This window comes from Paramormyrops kingsleyae, chromosome 7 (genome assembly GCF_048594095.1).
Source record: "Paramormyrops kingsleyae isolate MSU_618 chromosome 7, PKINGS_0.4, whole genome shotgun sequence".
Lineage (NCBI taxonomy): Eukaryota > Metazoa > Chordata > Actinopteri > Osteoglossiformes > Mormyridae > Paramormyrops > Paramormyrops kingsleyae.
The window spans coordinates 7,401,583-7,427,490 of record NC_132803.1 but is presented as its reverse complement, the minus strand read 5'-3'; the positions used below and the strand labels follow the sequence as shown (position 1 = coordinate 7,427,490).

At 44.2% G+C, this 25,908-nt stretch overlaps 1 protein-coding gene across 3 annotated transcripts in view; it reads right to left on the bottom strand.

Moving 5' to 3' along the window:
* LOC111843810 (uncharacterized) overlaps positions 1 to 25,908 on the bottom strand; it is a 56,834-nt gene that overhangs the window by 28,394 nt on the left and 2,532 nt on the right. The window contains exons 2-4 of one of the 3 annotated variants that reach the window (XR_002838251.2): positions 17,479 to 19,904; positions 3,693 to 5,142; positions 3,214 to 3,278 (exon numbers count right to left, since the gene is read on the bottom strand). Coding sequence is in view for 1 of the 3 variants with exons in the window: in XM_023811710.2 (XP_023667478.1) it covers positions 17,479 to 19,445 (1,967 nt within the window). In the remaining 2 variants the exon portion in view is untranslated. Of the gene's footprint in view, positions 1 to 3,213; positions 5,143 to 17,478; positions 19,905 to 25,908 lie in introns of all 3 variants that reach the window. The other 2 variants (XR_002838250.2, XM_023811710.2) reach the window with 2 other exon arrangements.

Below are 25,908 nucleotides of genomic sequence, written 5' to 3'. Positions count from 1 at the left end.
GATTTCTTAAAAATGTAGGTTGCTTTTAATAAAAGTGTCTGCTAAAATAAATAAAATATAAATATTGTAGCGCCTGCGGAGTGCATGCCCCAGCATTCCCCGCGTGCAATTGTAAATAGCCCTTGTTGTATTGTTGTTGTTGTTAATGGTTGTATTTCCCTATTGTCGCGCATGTGTTTGCCCATGTCTTTTTGTGCATTCTTAGCCTGTGTAACTCTCCCATCATGTGTGCACCTTACAGTTCGCCATCTGACAACCTTGTATGTATTTTTGCTCTGTGTATTTGGTTCCCTGCTTGTTGGGTGCCTGTTATAGTCCAGTTAAGGACTATTGTTAAATAGCACATTTTCCCCGGTAAGCAAATCTCCTTGTCCTTCTCTGCTCCCACGATGCCTTGGTCTACTCAGTGCTACACTGGTGTCAAAAGTGGAATCCCAGGAGCGGACACTGATCACCATCATCCTGAAAGCTTGGCAGACCTCGAGGTTGCTGAGAAGTGGCGGCACCCGATGAGAGACGCAAAGCTCGTCTGCTGGTGCTGCGGGAAAGGAGGGCACTGGGCACAATGCTGCCCAGAGGCTCGTACCAGAGCAGCTGGCAGACCAGCAGGGGATGGCGGAGGAAGGAAGGCACCCTCCACTCCATCCAGAACACCGGACCTGAAGCTGCCCGCCAGAACCTCGGAGACGACGTTGATGACCGAAGAGACAGTGGGCTCTAGCCGCTCACCAGCCCGAGGGCTCCCCACTTGTCAGTGGCAAGAAGCCGCGGCGCGACACCAGCTACGAGCAGGACCAGCAGAGGCTGCTTGCTCTGTTGGAGCGAGAAGAGGCTTGCCACAGCTGGGAGGCCCACGAGCAGCAGGAGTGGGGCCATCAAGACTGAGAGTGGCCGTGGGAGTCCGTGGAGCAGGAGCAGCAGGAGCTGGAGCAGCTGCACAGTGAGTTGGAGAAGAAGTGCGACCGCCAGAAGCACCTGGCCGAGGCAGCAGAGGCGGCATTGCAGAATGGGCTGCTCGGCCAGGAGGAGGTGTGTCACGGCTTGGAGGTCCAGCTAGCTGAGAAGCACCACGAACTGCAAGAGGCATCCCGTGCTCTGGAGGCCCAGCTGGCCCAGAAGCGCGGCGAGCTGGTGGCCCCACTGGAGCAGGGCAAGCAGCTGCGCAAGCCCCTGGAGTAGGATCTGCTGCTCGACCTTGGGTGCAGGAGGTCCCACGGCAGGACCAACCTGCTCCACAACACTAGAGCCCCACTAAGCGGGGTAGAAAGAAGAGCCGGGGCCAGGAGGGGACTGCACCGCTGGAAGTCTCCAGCAGCCACCCCAAAGTCCTCAATGATGCAATCACATTCCCAATGCAATATAACATTTTCACTAGCAATGAAGGCCATCACTAGCAAAGAAGGCCATGGAGAGGGTCATTAAGAATCATATCATCAAGGGGACCAACCCCAGTTCATGTACCGGGCAGGCAGGAGGGTTGACGATGCGAAAATGTTCATCATGAACAAGGTACACAAGCATCTGGAACTCCCCAACACCTCAGCTAGACTCCTGTTTGCATATTTCTCATCTGCATTCAACACTTTGCAACCACACATCCTGGCAGAGAAACTCTCCACCCGCTTCTACCTGGATGACCAGCTCACTCTGTAAATCATCAACTTTCTGACCAACAGGTCACCGAGAGTGCTGGTCAACAACACCTTCTCTGACATCTCCATCACCTCCACTGGCTCCCCTCAAGGCTGCGCCCTGTCACCTCTTCTGTTCATCCTGTACCCCGATGACTGCAGGTCCACCCACCCAGACTGTCATCTACTGAAGTATGCGGATGACACAGTTCTCCTGTCTCTGCTCTCTGGCTCCTCACATCACCACAGCAAAATGCTCAGTGAGTTTGTGCAGTGGTATGACAGTGCCTCCCTGGAGCTAAACGTGGAGAAGACCAAGGACATGGTGGTGACCTTCTCCAGTAAACAGAGGGAGCTGGCGACAGGATCTGTCAACATAATCCACGGGTAGACAGTGGAGGTGGTGGAGGAGTAGGAATATCTGGGCACTATCTTCAACTGCACCCTAAAGTTTGCCTCCAACACCAAGGACATTCTAAGGAGATATCAGCAGTAGCAATATCTCCTAAGGAAGCTCAACAGCTTTGGGGTCAACAAGGCCATACTCAGAACCTTCTACTACTCCTTCATTGAGTGTCCTCTGTTTTTCAGTCCTTGCTCCATTCCTGTTTTTCCTCCTACACATTTGACTTCAAATACAACTCTGTGGCTTTTCATCTGCAGAGTTTCTCAGATGACTCTGATATCGTGGGGTGAATTAGTGAGAGTGAAAAGGCAGAAAACAGAAGGCTTATAGATGCCTTTGTCAAGTGGGGTCAGCAGAATGACCTCCACTTAAACATCACCAAGACCAAGGAGTTGAACTTTTTCAGACCAACAAGTACCTAGGGGTACATCTGGACAGTAAACTGGGATGGGGCACAAACCCAGATACTCTGAACCAGAAGGAGCAGAGCCAGTTGTATTTCCTGAAAAGGCTTAGGTCTTCTGGTGTATGTGGGATGCTTTTTATGAGTCTATAGTGGTAGCAACTGTCCTTTATCCTGTTTTGTATTGGGGCAGCAATAAAAGCTAGGAACAACAAAAGACAAAACAAGCTATTCAATAAGGCTGGCTCAGTGCTTGGGATCAACCTTGACCCCCCTGGAAAAGAGGATGAACAGGAAAATGAGGAACAAGCTCTTGTCTATGAGTAGTGTGTCTGTCATGCATGCAACAGTTGTTGCTCTGAAGTTCACCAAGAAATGCTTTCACAGGTCCTTCATTCCTGCTGCCATCATACAACTCTGCCCTAGGCTGAGCTGGCCAGGCAGTCACCTGCTTGTAGACTAACATTATTCACATTGAATCTATTTGAATCTATTTATTTGGTAAATTAATTTATTTATTGCTCATTGCACAGTCAATTTTTTATAACAGTGTTTTGTATAATATTATGATCTGTACACAACCATTTTGTATTAGTTATTTCTTATTATTGTCATGAAGACCCAGATAAAGTGCAAACAGGAATTCATGCTAAATGAGAGTTGAAGTCAGGGACAGAGGCAAGGAGTCAAGGAGTGAAGGGAAATACAGGCACTTATGCAGACACAGGGAGATCAGTACAAGCCCTCTCACCAAGAGGGATTGGGACACTCACACTCACTGGACTGATGATCAGGAAGTACCCTCGTACTAAATCTCACAACAGGGAAATCAAGCAGTCTGGAGAAAGCGAGAAGCAAGACAATCAGAATATTAATGGTGGATGTCAGCAATCAGCATGGGGTGCAGGATGTCCATGGTCGGGTCCCAGGATTGTTCCTTTGGGTCAAATCCCAAAGTCCACTAAATACTGCAGTCATCCCCCATGGTGTTGGGCATCCAGGAGAACACGGATGGTGTAAGCCAGGGTGCCATCAGTATTCAACAGAGGTGAAGGAGCAGGGCCTTCAGTTGGGGGATGCATCAGGTGATATCAGATTGACTTTAGTAAAGACACATGACACACTGGAATTTTCTGATAATTACCAGCAGCTTGGGGTTTACACAAGACAGGATATTTAATGGTTCAATATACTGTGGAGTCAGCTTTTTGGAGGGAAGACAGAGCCAGATATCACAGGTGGACAGCCACACCTGCTCTCCGGGTTGGAGGAGGGTAAGATGGCAATGACAATCTGCAGCAGCCTTTTGCCATCATACAGTACAGGACAGCTGGACAGTTTCCACCACTGGTACATCGCAGAGCTCCACCTCCCATGGGTAAAGTAAGGATTGGTAACCTAGAACGTTGGAAGGGTATAAGAAGCAAAGATGAATGGAACAGTGAGTTTTGAACATACTCTGCCCAACGTAGAAACTGACTCCAGTCTATCTTGTTCTGTGTACAGTTGGACTTCAGAAATCTCTCAGAGTCTTGGTTGAGACGCTGAACTTGTCTATTAGTTTGAGGGTAGTAACCCAACAACAGGCTGAGGGCCATTCCCATCCTATGACAGAAGGTGCACCCAAACCGGGCCATCCCTGATTGCTTATTAAATCCTCAGGTAACCCAAATGCCATGAAGACATAGGTAAAGATGATCTCTGCTAGTCGCAGAGCAGAAGGTAACTTAACTGGGGAATTAGTTGGCACATTTTGAGAACCTGGTGATGACAACAAGGATTACTGTTAGTCCTGAGATACCAAATGTGACCAAGGGCACTGAGGTTTGGGGAAGGGCTGGAGCTTGCCAGTCAGCAGTGCACAGGTGGCCTTGGATTGGGTACAGGTAGGAGGAATGAGGAAAGATGAAGAAGGAAACATAGTTGTTGATATTTGACCCCATGGATGGTCACCAATTTCAGCATCCCACCAGTTCCATGGTTCTTTGGATCCCTGGGTGACCAGAGCTTAGTGAAGTGTGGACCCATTGCATGAGCTGAGATCGCATAGTGTTGGGCTTGTAAGTTCTACTCGCTGATGGAGCTGGGTCCTGTTACAGGGCAAGGGTAATCTCCTCCTCCATTTCCCACCTGACCAGGGCTATGAAGCAGGCCTGTAGGACGATGGTGTCACTTGATGTAGGGGGCTGGTCTGATAGAAATCTCTGCAAGAGGGCATCCACCTTATAATCTTTTTCTCCTGGCCAATAAGTAACTTTAAATCTAAATCATGCAAAAAATGTGGCCCACCAAACCATGGCATTTAGTGGAATAAATGTTGCTGAGGACCTGTAAAGGGTGTTTTACCCCCTCAAGCTACTTAATGGGCCTACCTAATGGCCAGCAACTCCCTGTTCCCCACATCATAATTTTGTTTGTGTTGGATAACTTATTGGAGATGAAGGCACATGGTTATAACTTGAGAGGTGTGCCACTGTGTTGTTTCTGCAGCTGGAAGGTGGCTTGGATTTTATGGTTCAAGACAATCAGCCAGTGGGGAGAATGGATGAGAACCATAAGAAGAGTTGCGAGAGAACTAAAATTACAGATAAATTGTCAATAAAAATTGGCAAAATCCAGAATTCCTTGCAGCTCCTTCTTGGTCCTGAGAGTCGGCCACATGGATGCCACGATGGTTTTGCCAGGATCCATCTGGACTGCTCCTGGGAAGAGAATGCAACCCAGAAAAGAGAGATATTGTATATGAAACTCACATTTCTCATCTTCTACAAACAGGGAACGATCGCGGAGAAGTTGTAACACCTGATGAATGTGGGATACATGTTCTGGTAGAGACTCAGAGTAAATGAACAAGTCATCAATGTACACAATTAGTGAATGAGCTATTAAGTCCTGAGGGATAGTATTCATGAAAGACTGAAATATCAAGGGGGCATTACTGAGCCCATAAGGCATGACCCGATATTCCAAATTTCCATGGGTCATTACAAATGCGGTCTTCCCCTCATCCTCTTTCCAAATCTGAATCACGTTATAAGCACTTCTCAGGTCCAATTTGGTGAAAAAGTATGCTAGAGCACACCGGATCCAGCACAGCTGGGATTAGGGAAAGATCAACGTTAAACTTACAGTAACTGCTATCTTGTTCAATGGTTGATAATCTATGAAGATTATCAACAAAGTACATCATCTTTATTTTTACAGAGAAAAATCCAGAGGCTACTGGAAAAGTGGCTGGACAATTGAACCCTGAGTGTAATACCTCCTCCATGTACAGCTCCATCGCCTGAAACTTGGGTAGTGTTAAGGGGTAGTCACTGCTCTTAGGTAATGGAGCCCCAGCAGGTGGTTGATGATGTAGGCAAAGGGGATTTTCAGTGCAGGGGTAAACAAGTGACATTAACCTTGCTGAACACATTCAGAAAATCAGCATTCTCCGGTAGAATAGGTATGTCAATCAAGGAATCAGGGATCTCTATGGAGGTGGATGACGCAGTCATTTGCAGGCACAATCCAAAGCAGGAAAGGCTCCACTTGGTGATCTTGAGGAAACCGGTCCACAGAAGATCAGGTTCCGTTCACTGTGGCATGAACCTTTCTCCCATAGGGAACCTGTCCAAAGTGCAAATCTTGAGTAGAGGTATGACAGGTTCAAGAGATAGATTCAGTCAAGGGTGGTACCAATGAAATTACCAGCTGCACCGCAGTGAATTAGGGTGGTGGTGGTATGCAAACCAGAATGTCACTGGATCAAGACAGGCACAGTAAGCTGCTTGTGGGTACGGTAACGTCCAGGATAACAGAGGACCTGACTTCAGTAGTACGGGTGCTCTCTCCCAGCTCTATGGGCTCTGCTCCAGATGCGGAATGAGGGGATGGCACAGAAATGAAGGCAGACAGGCCGGAGATGGGAAAGTTAACGCAGGATGGTACGAGGAGGCGGAGCAAGTTGCCTAACTGGAAAGAGCGCTGGCTGTTTTCCTCTAGTTCGAGCTCCCAACTTCTACACACCATTTAGGTCTAGAGGTCCGGGTGCAGCCCTAACCAGTACACCATGAGGAGCTCCAGTTTGCCTTATCCACTGGCTCCAGCACTTTGTCGGTGTGGCTGTGGTGAGGAAGCTGAGTCTAAGCTCCCAATTGTTGTGTAGTACTGTTTGCACGTTATTGCTTTTCCCACAATTGTCACAGCAAAACTTAATAAGTATCTTTATATTTTTCTATATTTATATATTTTTATTACCAATTTCTATACCAATTTTGGAATATCCAGTGGTAGAAGACACTAAAGGAAGCATGGAACAAGGGCTTTCATTCAAGTGAAAAGAAGGTGTGCTCATGTCCTCATACCATACTTCTGTATTTTTTACAGCATCAGACTCTTCTGCCTGCGTCTGGTCTGTCCTGACACTCCAGTTAATGGATCGTTTAGCCTTGGTGCAAGATGAATGGAGCACTGATCGTCACAGATTGTTTTCGGCACTTGCACTTGCTGATCCACACCTAGCCTCTGCTGCTGCTGCTGCTGCTGCTTTCTCCCCAGTTAAGAAGGCTTTGATCAACGCCATCTCCATTTGGAATAAATCTTTTTATTTGATCGATTTATTTTCTATGGTGCCCCAGCTTGTGGATGTTTTGCCAACTTCCCTGATTTGAAAAGTGTTTCAGTTTATTGACCCCTATTTTGTTTCACTTTTATTGGGTCACTTTCCTTCTTATTGTAAGCTTGCTGTTGTTTAGCTGTTGCTTAAATAATCTAATTTTGATCCTACTCTACCTGCAAACTATACTTCTATAAGTAATTTGCCTTTTTTTATCCATAATCTTAGACAATGTTGTTGGTGTACAGCTTAAAGCATTCTTGGTGGCACGTAAGATTTATGATAAGCTTCAACCTGGCTTCCGCAAACTGCACTTTACTGAGGCAGCTCTTCTTACGGTCTCTAAAGACATTCTTATGGCTGCTGATGCAGGAGAATGCTCTGTTTTGGTATTTGGCCACTGCTCCCAAGTGGTTTTCTTCATTTTTATTAAACAGAAGTTTTTCTGTCTCAGTCGGCCAGTTTATGTCTTGGTCAGCTGCTGAGTTCCTCAGGATTCTGTGTGTATCATATTGTTTTATATATGCTCCACTTAAGACAGATAACCAGTAGTTTTATGAATATATCCTATCAGTTTTACTCTGATGATTTTCAGTTATTTTTTTCTTTTAAACCTAATGTCAAATTATTGGCTATTTGAAAGCTGTTAAAGCTTGGTTGGCAGGTATTTTTCTTTATTAAATGCTAATACATGAGGTTTTGGTTGTTGCTCCTTTCATTAGTTTAACTTCCTGTTCCTTATTAATTGTATTTATTCTATTGTTACCTTTCTGTCTTTTTGCATTCAAGTATTTTTATTATGGCGGAGTTAACCACTTTGCATTTTACCGCAGGTGAATATATGTATGAATGTATATCTTGCACATGACAATTAAATTCCTGGAAAAACAGTGTCTAAATTCAGCCTAAATATTGGGTCTCTATCAGCTTCAACTCAGTCCATTTTACCCAGTTTAGGGGTACATTTTGATACCTGACTGAGTTCTGATTTTCATTTCAGGCTGTTGACCCAGTCATGTTACTTCCATCTTAAAAATATTTTTAAAAAATTAAGATTTGTTGTGTCTAATAAATGGATGTAAGTATTACTTATATTTAAAATTCACTGTACTGCCGTCTCATTATGTACAGGGTTCATCAAATGATGTAATCTAAATTGAGTTAGCATGGATGTGTTTCCAGATGAATATCCAAGTTCGGTATAACAGACCAGATAGACATTCTTAGTCTTATCAACTACTCTCTCTGTCTCTGTCTCTCTCTGGTAATGGCATAATTAATTGGGAAAGTTTCCCAATTAATTTTGCCAAACTACTGATATAAGAGATGTGGGAGGTTCTTAGAGCCCCGTAACACAAGCAGTAACCAACTCAAAGCCACAATTAGCATGATTTCCATGTTAAACATCTACTTGTGAATTTCACCTATGTCAAGAAATGCTTTATTTAGTTTTATTGCGCATTCCAAACTGAAAATGCTGTAACTGAAAGGCACCAGACTAATACGAATACCATTGCAAACCCTTGGGATCTATTTTGACAATCTATCACAAAGCGTAAAGCGCAAAGCGTAACTAACATATATGGGTGTGTCCAAATACTTTTTTCTATTTTGACTGCAGGAAAATCGGACTTTGCGCCAGCGCAAGGCGCTGAAAGGTTGCCCTAACTATCTTAATTATTCAGAGGCATAAAATGCGATGAACCAATCAGGGTGGCATTTCAGCTCACCTTTAAAAGGCAGCGGCGCATTATCTACAGCAGATTACTATTATAATGGTGTGTTTGCCTGGCAAACCAGATCGCTTTTTGCCCGAGGAAACAGACATGCTTGTGCACAAAGTGAAAATGCGTGAGAAAATCATCTAGGGGAGCAGAACTGTTCTGCCTAAGCCTTGCGAGGTGAAGGAGGTGCGGGAGGAGGTGCTGTAGCAGCGAGTGTCTCCTCATTTTCTGGCATCACTAGATCATCCAAGCGATATAATTATGTCAGAAGACAGGAAAAATACAAGCTCACTGCTGAATATCACAGCGGCTGGGAACGGGGACTTAATTATGCTTGTTTGTTTTATTTTATTTTAATTTTGGGTCTGCAGTTCACAAAATATAAATAAAAGTGCAAAACTTTGTTCAAACAAAACACAACCTCCAGTTTTTAATGTGTTTTAAAATGTTCAAATAAAAGGGAGTAGGACTGTTCTTTATCTGCTTCTCACAATTTAGATTCCTTAACAGGCGACAGAAGATGCAGCTCTCCTGCCGGCTGATCCCTCTTTGCCCGCGCTGCTGCCAGCGTGCACTCCATTGTTGGCATCGACACATGCAGTTCAGCATAACACCTTCTAAAGTTCTCTGTGTTCCCACAATGTCAAAATAACTGGTTTTTATTACGTTGTGGGGACATTTGGTCCCCACAATGTCATGTATATCTGGCAAACACATGCAGTGCCTTCCACAATTATTGCCACCCCTGGTAATGATGAGTAAAAAGGGTTGTAAGAAATTCACCTTTTAATTAATTAGTTAGAGAGGATAGAGAATACAGAATCTGAGAACATTTCTCTTTAGAGAATCTTTCCAAATCACCCAGGGTCCGAGATCCTCTCCTGTGGTCTCTCCTTTTCAGTTCACCTCACCGGGGACTGAGATGGCCATGGCAGAAGCTTGATTTTGTGTTCAGATCCATTTTTGTGTTGATTTGGACACGTTTCAGATCATTGTCCTGCTGGAAGATCCAACAACGACCCAGATTAAGTTTATTGGCAGAAGCAGCCAGATTTCTCGCAATCCACAGAGTGCATTCAAAGGCGTTTATTTCAAACACAAAGCAAACAAGCAGGAAGACAGTGAGCAGAATTAGAGTCAAAGTAGCGAGGCGAAGCAGGGTCTGAGTCATGGAGGTCGGGATCAGGCAACTGGACAGGGAATCGAGAGGCAGAGTCAGGGTCACATAGTCAGGAGAGTCAAAAGTCAAGGAGGTCAGTCCGAGGATGAAGACTTCAGACACATGGCAGGAACAAAGGGAGAGTTCAGGACTGGGGCAGTTGGGACAGAGCAGGTGGGCAGGCTAGGCAGAACAGGCAGGGCAGATCGGAGCTAGACCAAAGACATGGTTTAGCTTGCTCTATAAGTCTCATGAGAATACTCGACAATACCTCACATAGAACACTGAGTCGAGCAGGGTTAAATAAAGCGATCGCCGGCAGTGCTAATTAGGAGCGAGTGTTTCTGCCGCATTCTCATAAGGCGGGTATGACAGGTGAATTTCTTAGAGCACTTTTTACTTATCTATACCATGGGTAAACACACACACACACACACATATATATATATATATATATATATATATACACACACACACACATACAGACATGCACATACATATCCATTGTTTATTATTTGAGCTTTATGTACCTCTTCGGGTGCATTATGGGTAAAACCTAGGCTATTTACTGTTGAGCCATTATTTCTGAATTATGTTCTACATCTGAAATTTTGAGTAATTTTAGAATTAAAGATTATAATTGTGCATTTATTTGCCTGAAAAAATCAACACCCTTCTGACCAATAAAAGTCAAGAATTCAACTGTATATAATAAATAAATAAGTAAACTTTCAAAAGAGGGATGTTTGACTGAAAACTGGTTCTAAGCAGTTATGCATGGTAATTTATTGTGATTGAAAGCTATATAATGTGAGGATAATTTGTTCTAATAATATTGTTTATGTGTTAAACTGTTGATTTTTTGGACATTTTCACATGGTCTGAAGGATACAACAAATGTAAAGAGCTATGTTCCATCATTAAAAGAGCTGCTCTGAATGGGTAATTATTTGCAAAGAACTAACTGCCTTGTGTTTTTCACACTTTGTGTTTTACACTTCATAATATAAGTTTGCAACAGCCCTTAATTTCCCGCCCCGAAATTTTAAGAGTTTAACTTCCTATTAATTTAGTTAATTTCTAAGAAGAAAATCAATACAATAGTTTTTATTAGTCTGGTTTTATTGAGCTGGGAAACGAGTTGTTTGCATCAGTATGTGACTGGTCCATTTGTAAAAAACGAGCATGTATATTGTGTATTTTACAGTAAGGTGCAGCGAGTGTCTAACAGCAAGTCTTTGTTCTGTGGGCCCAGTATTCAGCAATGTAATATGAAGCAGAGTGATGCGTGGGAAGTAAATGAAGAGATGGGACGGGAGCGGGAGAGAGATACAGACAGCAGGCAGAGAGAGAGAGCTTTCCCAAAGAGACAGGTGTGAACTCTGCATGACTGTCTGAAATGCAATGCCATTCTGCCACGAAAAAAAGGATCAAAACAGAATGACGTGGCTGACTCATGCGGTGAGAAAGGCTGTCAAACATGGAAGGATGTTTTACTTACTAAAGAACAGCAGAGTAGCACATGGGTATTGTGTGAAGTATAGCAAAGATCCCTGCACTGGAGAAGTACACCCACCATTTAGTGTGCTGTCATCGCACTGCACTGTGGATTAGGTCTTGCATGCTCTGTGATGACTGAGCTTTGGTGCGTGTGAGCACTGGGCGACATGTTGGTATCCTGTTTCCAAATGTGTTACCGCTCCCATCTGCGCCTCCTTTTCATCTGAGCTAAAATCTTGCCATGTAATCCACCGAATATGCTGGGTAGGATCTGACTGCTTTACAAATGTGTGTTACTTATATTTTGAGTCCTTCACTAAATGTATCCTAAAACTCAAAATATTCTTTCACAAAGGACTATGATACTACGATGCTATACAGTAGTGGGAAATAGGGATGCATTTTTCATAAACAAACCACAGTTTTATTAAGGAGCAGTCATAGAGCCACTGAGTGATGCAAATATTAGTATACATTAGTATATGCAAATAATTTAATTATTGGCCAGCAGCTTTGATGCACTTCCGTCTTTGTCAAGGACAGCAGTAGAAGTATTTTACACTTCCTACTCGTGCTCTCACTGTCTTTCTTTTGAGGCAGGATGAGATACACACAGACACATACACACGTCTTACCTCCTGTTCCTAACCCTCGTGTTGATCACTCCCAGCTGCCTCTCGTTGTCTCCCTCGTTAGTCTACTATATATATATGTTTCCCAGTCCTGTGTTCCCCTATCCAGTCATTAACATGGCTCCTCCTGTCAGCCCATGTCCTTCCTCACAGTAGTTCTCTTGTTTTGATCCCTCACCATCCAATTTATTTCCAGTCTCTGTTTGTTTAGTTTTAAGTCAATAAAACCCCTTTTGTTGCATTAAAATGCCTCCCCATGCCTGCTTCCCTGTCATACTCACTGGCTCTCCACAGCTTGCTTTGGCTCAGCCCGCCAACTCCCCACAGCTCGCCACAGATCCACCCACTGGCTCCTCGCAGCTCACAGCAGATCCGCCTGCTGGCTCCTCGCAGCTCGCAACAGATCTGCCCGCTGGCTCCTCGCAGCTCGCAACAGATCCGCCCGCTGACTCCTCGCAGCTCGCAGCAGATCCGCCCGCTGGCTCCTCGCAGCTCGCAACAGATCCGCCCGCTGGCTCCTCGCAGCTCGCAGCAGATCCGCCCGCTGGCTCCTCGCAGCTCGCAGCAGATCCGCCCGCTGGCTCCTCGCAGCTCGCTGCAGATCCGCCCGCTGGCTCCTCGCAGCTCGCTGCAGATCCGCCCGCTGGCTCCTCGCAGCTCGCTGCAGATCCGCCCGCTGGCTCCTCGCAGCTCGCTGCAGATCCGCCCGCTGGCTCCTCGCAGCTCGCTGCAGATCCGCCCGCTGGCTCCTCGCAGCTCACCGCTGATTTGCACATTGGCCTCCCACAGTTGGCTGCAGATCTACCTGCTTGCTCCTCGCAGCTCACTGTAGCCTCTCCTGCCATTTCCCATTGCAGGAAGAAGAAGCAGAGGGAGTTAGCAGTGCTCGTGGCTGTCACCCTGCCTTACCCGGAGTTTCCAGGGTCCTGCCCAGGAGAGATCACTGCTGCACCTCCAGCACCTGACTTGGTGTCTGCTGCGTCCCCCACAGCCCATATGCACCTCTGCTGCACCCAGAGCCTGTTTTCACCACTGCCATGCCCAGAAAGGTCCACTCAGAGAGGACCCCTTAGCCGATGCTTCAGACTTCTGGTCCAGAGAGTGCCGTTTATCCCACGCCCCAGGTTCCCAAACCAAAATGCGTCCCTGCCCCTGCTTGCATCCAGGTGTCCCGGCTACACACTCTTGGCTCCAGCCCCGTATCCTGATGCCCCGTCGGCTCCAGCCCCGTCTCCTGATGCCCAGTCGGCTCCAGCCCCGTCTCCGCTGTCCCGTCGGCTCCAGCCCCGTCTCTGCTGTCCCGTCGGCTCCAGCCCCGTCTCCTGATGCCCAGTCGGCTCCAGCCCCGTCTCCTGATGCCCCGTCGGCTCCAGCCCCGTCTCCTGATGCCTAGTCGGCTCCAGCCCCGTCTCCTGATGCCCCGTCGGCTCCAGCCCCGTCTCCTGATGCCCCGTCGGCTCCAGCCCCGTCTCCTGATGCCCCGTCGGCTCCAGCCCCGTCTCCTGATGCCCCGTCGGCTCCAGCCCCGTCTCCTGATGCCCCGTCGGCTCCAGGCCCGTCTCCTGATGCCCCGTTCGCTCCAGCCTCATCTCCTGTCATCACCTTGGCCGTCCCCTCGTGGTCTTTGAGCTAGCCACAGGCAGCCTCTTCATCTCCTGGCAGTCGCCGCCAGTCCGATGCCTGACTCTCCGGCCGCCGCCTCCAGGCCAACGCCTGACTCCCTGGCCACTGCCAGGCCAGGCTGGGCCAAGCCAGATGATGCCCAGCCAGAGGACTTGGAGTGGGACCCACTGGGCCTTGCCCTAAGTCCCACACCGTGTGTATATACGCGCTTCCAAGTATCATGTTCCCCTGTCCAGTCAGTAACGTCACTCCCCTGTCAGTCTGTGTCCTTCCTCACAGTAGTCTGATCCCTCGCTGTTCAATTTATTTCCAGTCTGTTTGTTTAGTATTAAGTCAGTAAAATCCCATTTGTTTCATAAAAATGCCTTCCCTCAAGTCCTTCTTACATAAAGCTGTACCAATATGCAGCCCAGAACCCTGACTAAGAGAAGTAACTAGATGAGCTGTGCATTGTATTCAGAAAATGACATTCAGGAGTTTAATAATTATAGCAGTTCCGTTACAGCAGATTATCTCTAGGGAGTCAGGCCAAAAGGAGAACCCCCCCCCCACACACACACACACACACACACACACACAGGTATTTGGGATATCCCTGCAGCCTGCATATTTCTATATCTCCTAGTATCCATAGCAACTGCCTGAATCTATATACTTTCACAATGTAGGGTATCATATTCAGCTAAGCTTTTCACTTTCAGCTTAAATCAACAATTTAATTTTTTATAGCTACCCGCAAGTAAGCTCCATTTCTGTAGTTCTGCATCTTTTTGAAAGGAATCATTGCTTTTGCTTCTTTTTACAGTTGTTTTCATTAAAGATTAATCAGTGCTAAGATGAATTTCAAAAGTAATATTATTCTCTTTTAAAGACAGAAATGTAAAATACATACCCATCCCATCCCCCCCCCCCCCAAAAAAAAAAAATGCTATCTTCAAAATTTGGAGAGGCAGATAGTCAGTCCTGCTACAATGTGTGATATCACACTGCAAATCTGTTCAAATGCGATTGATAAATTAGTACCCAAGTCCAATACAGTCGCATTTGTGTTTGTGTGATTTTCAGGAGGCAAAAGCACTTGTCGCAAAGTACAATGTCTGTTTCATGAAGAAATCGTTATCTTGAACTATTTTTTTTTTCAGTGAATTGGTTGAACCAGTTTTCAAATCTAAAAGAATCAAACTTTTTGTAAATCCTCACATTGCACAGGTCTTTAGATTCTAAAAATATTTGACAAATTATCATATAAAAACACACAGCAACCTGTTGATTTTATGCTGTGTGCATGCCCGGCCGCATGGTGACTGTGGCTCACTACGTCCAACTCTTGGCAAACGACAAGTTAGTGAGTTCGGCAAGTTCAGTTCAAGCGATTACTAGGCAATTCTCATGACACTAATGAGACCCACAGGAGATGTTTTTGATATAATGTCTTAATGTATTACTATTATTATTTCTTATTTAAAATGCACATAATTAAATAATTGGCCACCGGTATCACCGGTATTCATTTTGTTTGGTCTACCTAAGTTTTGGAGCTGTGTTCCCCTTCCCCTCTTTTTCCAGTTGGATATGTGTATTTCAGTATGCGATTTCAGTAAACCTGAGGTTTTTCAGGAACTCATTTGTCACATTTTAACAGAACTGACTGTATGTGGCCAGGGTCACAGTCAGTCTATAGTCTGTCCTGAAGCACTGGGTTAGAACAGGATGCCTTGATCGGTTTTTGGACCACAGAAGAAAACCCACGCATACACAAAGCCAGAACCCCAGAGGCTGATAGTCACACTGCTATCAAAACAAACCTCAAAACCTATTAAAACATATTGTCTTATTATATCTTCCTATATGGTTATATGGCTTGTTTCTGCTTCTTACAATATAAAAACTATAATTGTTTCAGCAGTACTTTCTCATACTACTATCCCTGTCATTGAAGGTCATTATGTAAAAATATGTATTTTACAGTAGCTTATAATGTCTATAGTGCACATGCAATTAACTTTTTTGGGAGGAAGTTTCTCCCTGTAATGTTACACTATTTGGATGGCATGCAGGCTCTGTAGTGCTGTATAACTGTATAACTGTATAACTGTATAACTGTATAACTGTACATATGTGACTGCATTTCTGGCTTTGCAGGAGAAATATAACCCAACCTTCCAGTCTGCTGCACTGAGCAGCAATTTGCTTCTTCTGTATTTAGCATCTCCAGAGTTCTGTCCTAGTTATATGTTCTGTAAATACCCCCCAAAATAAATAAAGATTAAAAAAAATAGATCAAGATATCTTGCCCTCTGACACAATCCACTAAGGGAATTCAGAAAAAAATGGGCTAAAAGGACCTTCTTTTGATAGAACCATAGCTCCTGTTTTCATGTTCTCTGTGACTTGATATTAAGCTGATGTTTCAATGCTCTTCCCTAAGTTTCATTGTATAACGACAGTGTGTGTCTGAAGTATGTTGACATTCTGCTAACAGCAGTTGTATTAAAATGTATGTTCAGTCTTTGTTGTTGCCAGCGCAGCTGCAAGGCTATGGTTTTTCTGGCTTTTAAGATGTGGTATTCAGCTGTTTAAATATGTTGAGATGTTTTGGTGTGCAAGAAAGCTCATAGAGAGGTATTTCATTGTGCTGGTGCTCAGGTCACTGTTACCATTCAAAGTGAAATTGTCCTAATAACTTTTGAAAACAAACCGGTGTGTCTTGGCTTTCTTGATGTGTTTGTTTTGCATGCCAGCTCTGCAGGAGGGAACTGAAGAATGGGTCAGAACTCCACTGGTGTGGTATTAAGGTGATTGAATTCCACTTATTAGTGAAAAGGAATCATTAAATGTCTGTAATTTCCTTTAACATTGTTCAGGGAAGCGATATTTAATTTTTTCTTGACATTTTGGCAGCTTTCAAATTTACCAATATGTATATACCAAATAAAAAGAGTAGAATGCACTGTAAATAGAAGTAAAGTTGTATTACATCTGTTTTTTTTTCTTGTTGGTTTCTCTTTGTGGCCCATTGCTATGTGATTGTCTTAGTTGTCTGAAGAGCACCATCATCACCCACCGTTTGTGTTAAAAATCATGTGGTGCAACTGAATGGTTCACAGTCCTGTTAGTCAAAGGCTATGTGTGGCACAGCTACTGTACACCCACCCACCGACCCACACACACAGACACACGCACACACACTGACACACAGCAGAGTTATAGCATCTCTCAGCAAAATCTGAGGTCCCTCTGAGGCTCTTAAACATAGGTAAGGAGAAATACCATGACCCATTTAAGCCTGGCTTGGAGAGTTTCCCTGTAAGATGACTCTGTGTACCACCAGCTGCGATCACGACATTTCAGGACTCACCTTCTGCTTGTTATGAACTCATTGAGGCCGTTTAGTTTTATAGAATGATTGTCTTTGTCATTCAAAACAGATACCAAATTCTGTTGCCTGGAGTATGATGCTTTATCAGTGCAATCACACATACTTATTCCTTTTTTCTACTCTGTACTCTTGAATAAAAATACAATATACCCACGGATATATTTTGAAAGCTTCGGAGACCATCCTCATAATAACTGAGCGACCCGATTCAAAGGGCTTTTAACTTCATATTAAATAAGTGGGAAAAGATGCAGCCTGACTTGTTCATCAGCTGGACAGCTTTATTGTTCTAGATTGCAAAAGGTCAATGTGACTCCAGCAACAGATCAACAGCTGACTAAATTAAACATCTCCAGCTAACACACGACATAGTGTCACGGCATTAGAGATGCAGGCTTTGATTTTGTCCGAAAAGACTCACCCATCTCTCTCTGCCTCTTTCCTCTCCAGGTCCTGGATGACATCCAGCAGAACCTTGATGGTGTTCTGACTCATCTCCAGAATTCCTTCCAAGCTCTGCAGTTGTGTCTGCAGGCCCCTGACATTGTGAAGGGCCCCTTGGGGCCCGAGCAGTTTCTCTCGGGCCTCGGACAGCTGCAGTTTGCTGCATGTGCCTGACATCAACCCTCCCAGCAGCTCCTGCACATGTTTCAGTGTCTCAGCCTGGTCAGGAGTCAAAGAGGTGTCAGTAATGCGGTTGAGTGTCGGCATCCAGGGACCCGACGGAGCCAGTTGGCCCATAAGCTGCCAGCGCAAGTCATTAGTTGTACTGGGAGATCTAATGTAGGTCTTAGCACAGGATGTGCAGACATCCCCAAACTTGGGTTGGCTGTGGTAAGGTGTACTTTGGGCTGACCCAGCTGGTGAAGCTTTGGGGTCCAGTCCTAGAGGGTACCTGGCCTCTTTTGGGTGCATGTGTGCACCTTCTGGAAAGTATGCTGGTGCTTTTGGCTTCTTCTCATGGTCACTACCACAGTTGGTTGTGGTTGGTCTGTTGTTTAGTCCTTGGGGGCCGTGCCCATCTCGGCGTGGGGTATAAGGTGGAGGTGGAGGAGGCAAAGGAAGTTCTCTTCTCTTCCCCCTTACCTGTTCCTCACCCCTCCCTGTGTCCTGAGTGGTAAATGTAGGCCTTGCAGGGAAGCTAAAAGGTACTGCCATTGGAACTGTTGGGAGATACAGAGGGCTTATTCTGGTTGGCAAAGTATTTGGGGGCACAGTGTGATGGACTGAGGTACAAGTTTGGGAAGTTTTGTAGGGAGAGGAGATGGATACTAACATTTCAGCATTGGAGGAAGAGGATGGCTCAGATTGAGGAAGAGGGGTGCTTGTCAATCCAGTTTCTGAAATGTAAGTCATGGTTGATGTAGCTGGGGAAGTGGGGGTGCCATTCACTCCAGCATGTGGAACAGCAATGTCCAATAGCCCACTCTGATCTGAGCTACTTTTTCTAGTCTCAGAAATAAGAGCACTGGCCTGTCCAAACTCAGGAGCTGTGGAACAGGTTGGCTGTAATTTGTTAGGGTCACTCAGTACATGGCTTTTGAGGGGTGATGAAGCAAGAAGGTCAGGTCCATTAGAGGCTCTCATAGTAGATGTTGGAGAGCAGGAAGAGTGCCACTCTACCATTTGACCTGGGCTGGAGTTCAGTGGGCAAGTGCCATGGGCTTCAGCTAGAAGCCCATCATCTTCAAGATGTTCTGGAAAGTAACTGAATAAGTCATCCTGAGCAGCCCCAGAGGTAAGCACATGGTTCTGGGAGAGTGTCTTTTTACCCACCCAATCTTCCTGGACTTCCCCATCCACAAAGTCCCCAAGACTATGGCTGCGGGTTTGGAGCATGGAGAATGGCAAGGGCTTCTGCAGGCTCGGGGAGGTCTGGATGGCTGTGCTCATACAGGCACGTGGAGAGCTAGGCAGGGTGAGGGATCCAGGGCATGAGGGAGCCCACACACGGCGTGTGGGCCCTGGCGTCAGAGGATGTGGGGGTGCCTTGGCCAAACTGGCCGCAACTGCCCCAATAGTCTTTGCCATGTCTCCCCTAACAACCCCTACCACCGAGCCACCATTTGCAGTCAACTCCCTCCTCACATCTCTCTCACATAGCTCCTTACTGGGAGATAAGGAGACAACGACAGGGCATCTGCGGTTAGGATGTGGACTGCCCCGCTCAGCCAGGGACCGGCATCTCCCGGAGCATTCAGGCCCCCCATCTTCGAGATCTTTAAAGCGAACCTGCTGAGTGCGGTTCCGCCGGCGTTTGAGCCGCGTCTCAATGTCCGGCGAGTCGCGGTTCAGCAGGACAGAGCGCACGGTTACCACTTTCTCCAGGTTGTTGTTGCTGCTGCTGCTATTAGTGTTTGGAAGATGGCTTGGCTCCTTGCTGACCATAACTCTATCCTCTACTGTCTAAAACACAGCACTGTGACATAGAGCTAAAGTGAGTCGCTTTACCTGTGATGAGATAAGTCAATTGCCAAAGATGAAGAAGCATATTAATAATTTAAGTTCTTCATCTATTTACATTTATTTGTTTTGGTCCTCAGCGAAATTAATCTGGGATATAGTTCCATGGATTCCATTCATGGTTCTCATCAACATGAAAAAAGCCAATGATGTAGCCATTCTCTGAGTTTCATGTAAAAGCACTTGAGATAAATTCTGACCACCATGATTCCATTCATTTGGCTACCTTGTATTGTACTGAGAGCAGAATGTGTGAGCATGCATCGCACAGCCCACAATCCCACAATGCATCATTCTGCTAGCTACTTCTTCTTGCTTCCTCTTCTTCCTTCACTTCTATTTCTCCATTCTTATGGCTTCATCTCCCAGAAAAAGATAGTGAGCCTGAAAAAGAAGAAATTCATTGTTACTCTCTATATACGAGGTACGGTGCTACCAGGAATGAGTACGCACTTGCAGAGACCTTTCCTGCACCATCTCGGATTAAAACCACAATTCACCGCAAGTGTGTGAAATGTAAACTTTAACTGAATATCCCTATACGGACCATTCCACCGAATCAGTGGCATTTCTGTCCCCAGGACATTATACGTATAAATATGCATTAAAAAGTAGCTTTATAATACATGTTATTATCAAGCAAAGTGTCTTCCACAATGTTCTTGTTGCAAATTTAACATACGTAATTTAAAACGTTAATGAAAACTACTTAGAACACTGAAAAAATAGAGAATGTCACCTGTCGCTGCTCACTAATGCCACACTTCACCATGAAATATGATTAAAAACCTTCAAAAATCTTTTTTTGTATTTTTCTGTGAAGGTATTTCCCATTAACGCTTTATATATATTTTACTTATAGTAAATCAATAATGTGATAGTTAAAATACAATATTAATTGTGTCCCCAGGTTTTCACTCAGTCCCATTATATATCTGCCCCTAAAAAAATGTGGCATATTTAACTGCATCACCTCAGTTACCTGAAGACCACAGGAACGCCAAAAGTAAGTTCTCTCACTGTCGTTACTGTATTTTTGATGATATTGTATGTATGTCTGAGGTGGTCGAACTCAGTGCTCAATCTTGTTACCCAAATAATTAAGATTTAATTTATTTAATTATTCTACACTACATTTTTGTTAAGTTACTTGAATGTCCTTAATATTATCTTACTATTATGTTTGATGACATGTGGCTGTGGTTCTTAAATTTGCCAAGTTTTTGATAAAACTCCCGTTACTTTCAGTCTAGTTACTCATACAAAAAGAAAAGTACAACTTGCACGCATATATAATGTTTTTTTAACTACAAATATATATTTTTTGAACATGCAACCAATCTTTCAAATACACACTTTGTTGAACACAAAATAACTAGTTGATATGATTTTCTAATGATACTTGAACAGTTGCTTGAGGTTTTGGTAACAGGATTGAGAAAAATGCAACCATGTTCCATTTAAAAGCCTAGAAAAAATTAAATAAAGAATGAAATGAAGTTACTTGAGTTTGACCAGTGTACACTTTGAATATTTAAATACAGTGTTGAAAAAAATGAAATAATGAAATTGAAATTTAGAATTGAAAAATTTTAACATGCAAGTGGCAACGATTTGATGGAATCAACCCATACTTCTTCCCTGAACACTAAGAACAGTTTCTAAAGAAACAGAACTATTTACACCTTTTTTAAACTCCTTCCTCGGACTTACCTAACCCCGTGTCTTGCCCTTTCATTGGCTGTAGCTCGTCACCACGCTTCACTGCCAGTCGTGACACCTTTCACACTACAGGACCTCGAGTTGTCAACAGGTCTTCTAGATATCTGATGGGTGTCTGCAACGCATTACTGACTGTCCGGCTGCATCTTTGAACTAACAGCGATTGAGCGCTGATTTGCAAGTGGCAAGCGCACACCAAATTGCCTCTGATCGGATCGATTGCCAAAAACTTTTGGCAAGTGGAAAATCAGGCCTAAAATCATGTAGTGTGAACTTAGCATAAGTTTTTTTTTGTTGTTGTTTGTAAGTGAATTTTGGGTTACAAGGTGCATTATGTTGCAATGATCAGCTAATTGAATTCATAGGTGATGATGAACAAACAGACCGTATTATTCTAGATAATTAGGGAATTTAATCAACACGTCTGATTGAGAGGATGAATCATGAGGAGTTTTCCTTGTGGTGCTGCATAATTTGATGCTGCTTCCTTGGTTTGATAGGTCTACTCAGCACATACTGAACCTTTATTAGCTTGACACTGAGCTGTTGCAAAGGAAATGGATGATATTCTGTTCCCTAAAGTGGCCACTTCCATGGATAATAGAACCTTTTTTTTTCTGAATACTTGACTTTGTAGCATGTATACATGTACATATAAGTCATTTCAGGTAATTGACAGGTTGCAAACACAAGTTGCAAAAAGTCAATCAACAAAAATCACATGTATCAAACATACCTAAATTCTCTAACATTATATTTTATCATATATTTTATTCCTCAGATGAGTGGATTAAGGGTCTGATGTATGACTTAAAATAAAGCTGTCATCTCATGACTGTGCTGGTTCTAACTAGTGAAAGCCTAGCTCAGATAGACATGTAGGAATATGCATAAGTGCACACTGATGCTGCAAGAAATGCAGCTACTCACAGTATGCCTGGCTTACACACTCAGGAAATAGTATAAAGGGGCATGCAGAATCCCAGCCTACGAGTGAGCCAGTTTATCACAGCAATCAAGCTTGCATCAATCCCTCTCACTGGGACAAATAGCTCAAATGAAAGTCTCATTATAGAAATGTATCCATCACACTCTTGGTAATGGAGAGTATGCAATACGTTCACTAGCAACAGAGTGAATTTCAGATGCACAATAAATCAAATAAACAGCAACTGTAAATAATCTAACTGTATGGAGTCAAGATATTTATAAACTGGTTTTATATATTTTAGTATCTGTGACAGTCTGGATAGATGTGTCTGAAAGGCTCTCCTATCAGAAACTCAGGGATGTCACTTTATTGAAGGAGAACAGCCTGAAAGTCATATTTTAAGACTTAAAATTGTATCTCATGACACTTAGCCTCTGGGTGTCATGTCATAATATGTGTCACCTTTAGCTGCAGTGCCTGCATTTTCAAGCATTAAAATACCAGGATCAAACTAAAAGCAGCATTGTTGTGATTAGCTGGACAAACATTCACTTGCAAGAGTGAATGTTTCATCTTAAAGGTGTTTGATGAATCTAGTTCATCTTAAAGGTGTTTGATGGAGTTGAGGTCAGGGCTCAATGCGGGCCAGTCAAGTTCTCCCACATCAAACTCATTCAACCATGTCATTATGGACCATGCTTTGTGCACTGGGGCACAGTGATGGTAGAACAGAAGAGGGCCTTCGCCAAACTATTCCCACAAAGTTAGAAGCATAGAATTGTCCAAAATGTCTTGCTGTGCTGAAGCATCAAGAGTTCCCTTCACTAGAACTAAGGGGCCGAGCCCAACCCCTGAAAAACAACCCCATACCATTATCCCTCTTCAACCAAACTTTACAGTCGGCACAATGCAGTCAGTTAGGTTCTCCTGTTCTCCTGGCATCTGCCAAACTCAGACTCGTCCATCAGACTGCCAGACAGAGAAGCGTGATTCGTCACTCCACAGAACATGTTTCCTCTGCTCCAGAGTCCAGTGGAAGCAAGCTTTACACCACTCCATCTGACACTTGGTGATGTGAGGCTTGCATGCAGCTGCTTAGCCATGGATCACCCATTTGATGAAGCTCCTGGCGCACAGTTTTTGTGCTGAAGTTAATGCCAGAGGAAGTTTGGAACTCTGCAGTTATTGAGTCAACAGAGCGTTGGCGACTTACGTACTATGTGCCTCAGCACTTGCCGACCCCGCTCTGTTACTTTATGTGGTCTGTTACTCCTTGGCTGAGTTACTGTTGTTGCTAAACACTTCACTTAGCAAAAATACTACTTACAGTTGACCGTGGAATATCTAGCAGGCAAGAAATTTCACAAACTGACTCATCGCAAAGGTGGCATCCTATGACAGCACCGTGCTTGAATTCACTGAGCTCTTCAGAACAACCCATTCTTTCGCAGATGTTTGTAAACTTGACTGTAGGTGCTTGATTTTATACAACTCTGACAATGGGTCTGAATGAAATACCTGAATTCAATGATTGGTTGGTGCGGCCCAATACTTTTGAACATACAATGCATCAAACCTTTCTAGAAAGTGATTTTAAAGTTTTCTCTCCTTGCTTTGGATTCTGCTTACAGTGATCTGGTTTTTTTTTTTTTCCTTTCCAAACCCAATCCTGTCTTCCTGTCCAAGAGCGTAGATTTTGGTGTGGATGGTAGGGACATGTCCCTACCAATATTGTGCGAGTACTGTGTGTGTTTATTGGGACTGGGGGTTCGGGGCTGATTGAGTCCCTACCAATGTTGAAAGCCTGGTCTCAGCACGTACTTTCATCTGTCAGTCCCATCCCCCCACCCCCAGTATACCAATTCCTGCCCTCAACTCCACCATCACTACATTATCAGATATTTCTCATCCATGCTTTTGCACCCCCCCCCCCCCACCTTCCACACTCTACGTTCCCTTACCTTTATTTCTATTTTCTGCTGACTCACATTGTTTTCCCACCCCCCTTTCCCCATTATGCTCCACCCCCCCCCCCAATAGGGCCTTCTTGCCTTCACTATCTAAGTTTTACACCCCCGCTGGAACAAAAAAAGTGAATGCTGACAGTTTAATGATTCCCCTGGACTCTCTCCAGCTCAAGCTGAACTGTTCCCTCATGCTTGTAACATGTCTCTGTGCCTTAGTAGAAAGGGCAGGTACCCAGTGCAGGAGAGCAATGTGGCTGAAATTGCATTATTATCGATGTTTTCCAAGGAACACAAAGGACTTTTCCTGTCCAGCTTGACAACTAAGCTAAGGCAAACATTAATGGCATTTTTTTAATTAAGTGTGAAACCCTTCATTGAAAATATTTTACAGAAATTTTCCTTCACAAGCAAACTTGAGCATGTGACATTTGATAGCAAAAGGTGTGTGGAGCTGCGGGGGCGAAGTGTTTGTTTTGATCAAGCCACACTGGTATCTAGAGGATGTGAAGCATCTAAACTGCAAAAGGAGGCCAGATCAAACAGTCCAGTGATCCCGTCAATGCCCAGCTATGAATCCTGTGCGCCTGGTGATACTGAAAGTGCAGTTCATACTCATGAAGCACCTCCGAAGTGAACCGAATGTGCTTAGAGTGGGAAGTGGAGGCAGCAGAGAGCTCGGCACAGATTGAATTGTTATGTAAAGTGATGTCAGATTGGATTGTCAGAGCGTGGCTAACTTTATCGGACGTGTACAGAGCGGGAAAGGCAGGGGAGTGAGCGAGTGTGAAGGAGGTAAACACGGACAAATATATTTTTAGAGAAGTCAGAGACAGGCAGATGGGGAGAAGCTGTAAGTAAGAAGAAATGTTGCCTGCAGTGGCCCATGATGAAGATACAAAGATGTCATATTTTTACAGTGAAAGATATGAGAATTCCTCCTTCTGACAGGTTAATCAGAGTCTAAACACCATAGATGCCAAACCGTCAAACTCTCAATTGCCAATCAAAGATGGGGCTCTAGTGTCATTTTCTCAGAATTCAATTGCTTAAACTTGAGTTTAATTATTAAAGTTATAAAAGTAGAGTTCAGATATAGATTCAACTCTGAATGCTTTCATCTCATTTCAACTCAATTAAATTAATTCGGTACTGCTAGGAGCTGAGACGTGTTAAATTCATAATACATTATGTAATATTATTTCATATTTAGCTCAATAGAGGTTGGATATTATGTTCAGGAAACAGTAATAAAGAGAAGAGCTTTCACTTTTATTTCTTTTCCTCGCCTTTCGTGACTGCATTCTCATCCCAACTTTAGAGCATATTACAGCTTTATGAAGAAACTGTGAACCTAAAACGTAGGTGAACACTTTCATCTTAACATTCTTAGCTTATTTGCAAATTACTTGCCTACCCATTAGATGCCCAACGCAGCTTGTGATTTCAACATCACCTTATAAACATACAGCTGTGTTTGCTGTAGATGATGCATTATTAATTATATTTGAAGAAACATTTATGGGGCACGAGTGCACCATACAACATAAAGGTTGACACCTAGAGCTATAGGTTATATTGGGCACCAGTGTTGCCTGTCCCTTAAACCTACATGGTGGTGATAGAAGTATTAGTGTTGACTGAGCTGTTAACTGGGATGGATTCATCTCAGACATATTGATCTGAGTGGGCTGAACGGCTGGGAACAGGCATAGCTAGACTGTACATATCCTCCCTTAAAAAGAAGCAACACCCACAATGAGAATGAAAA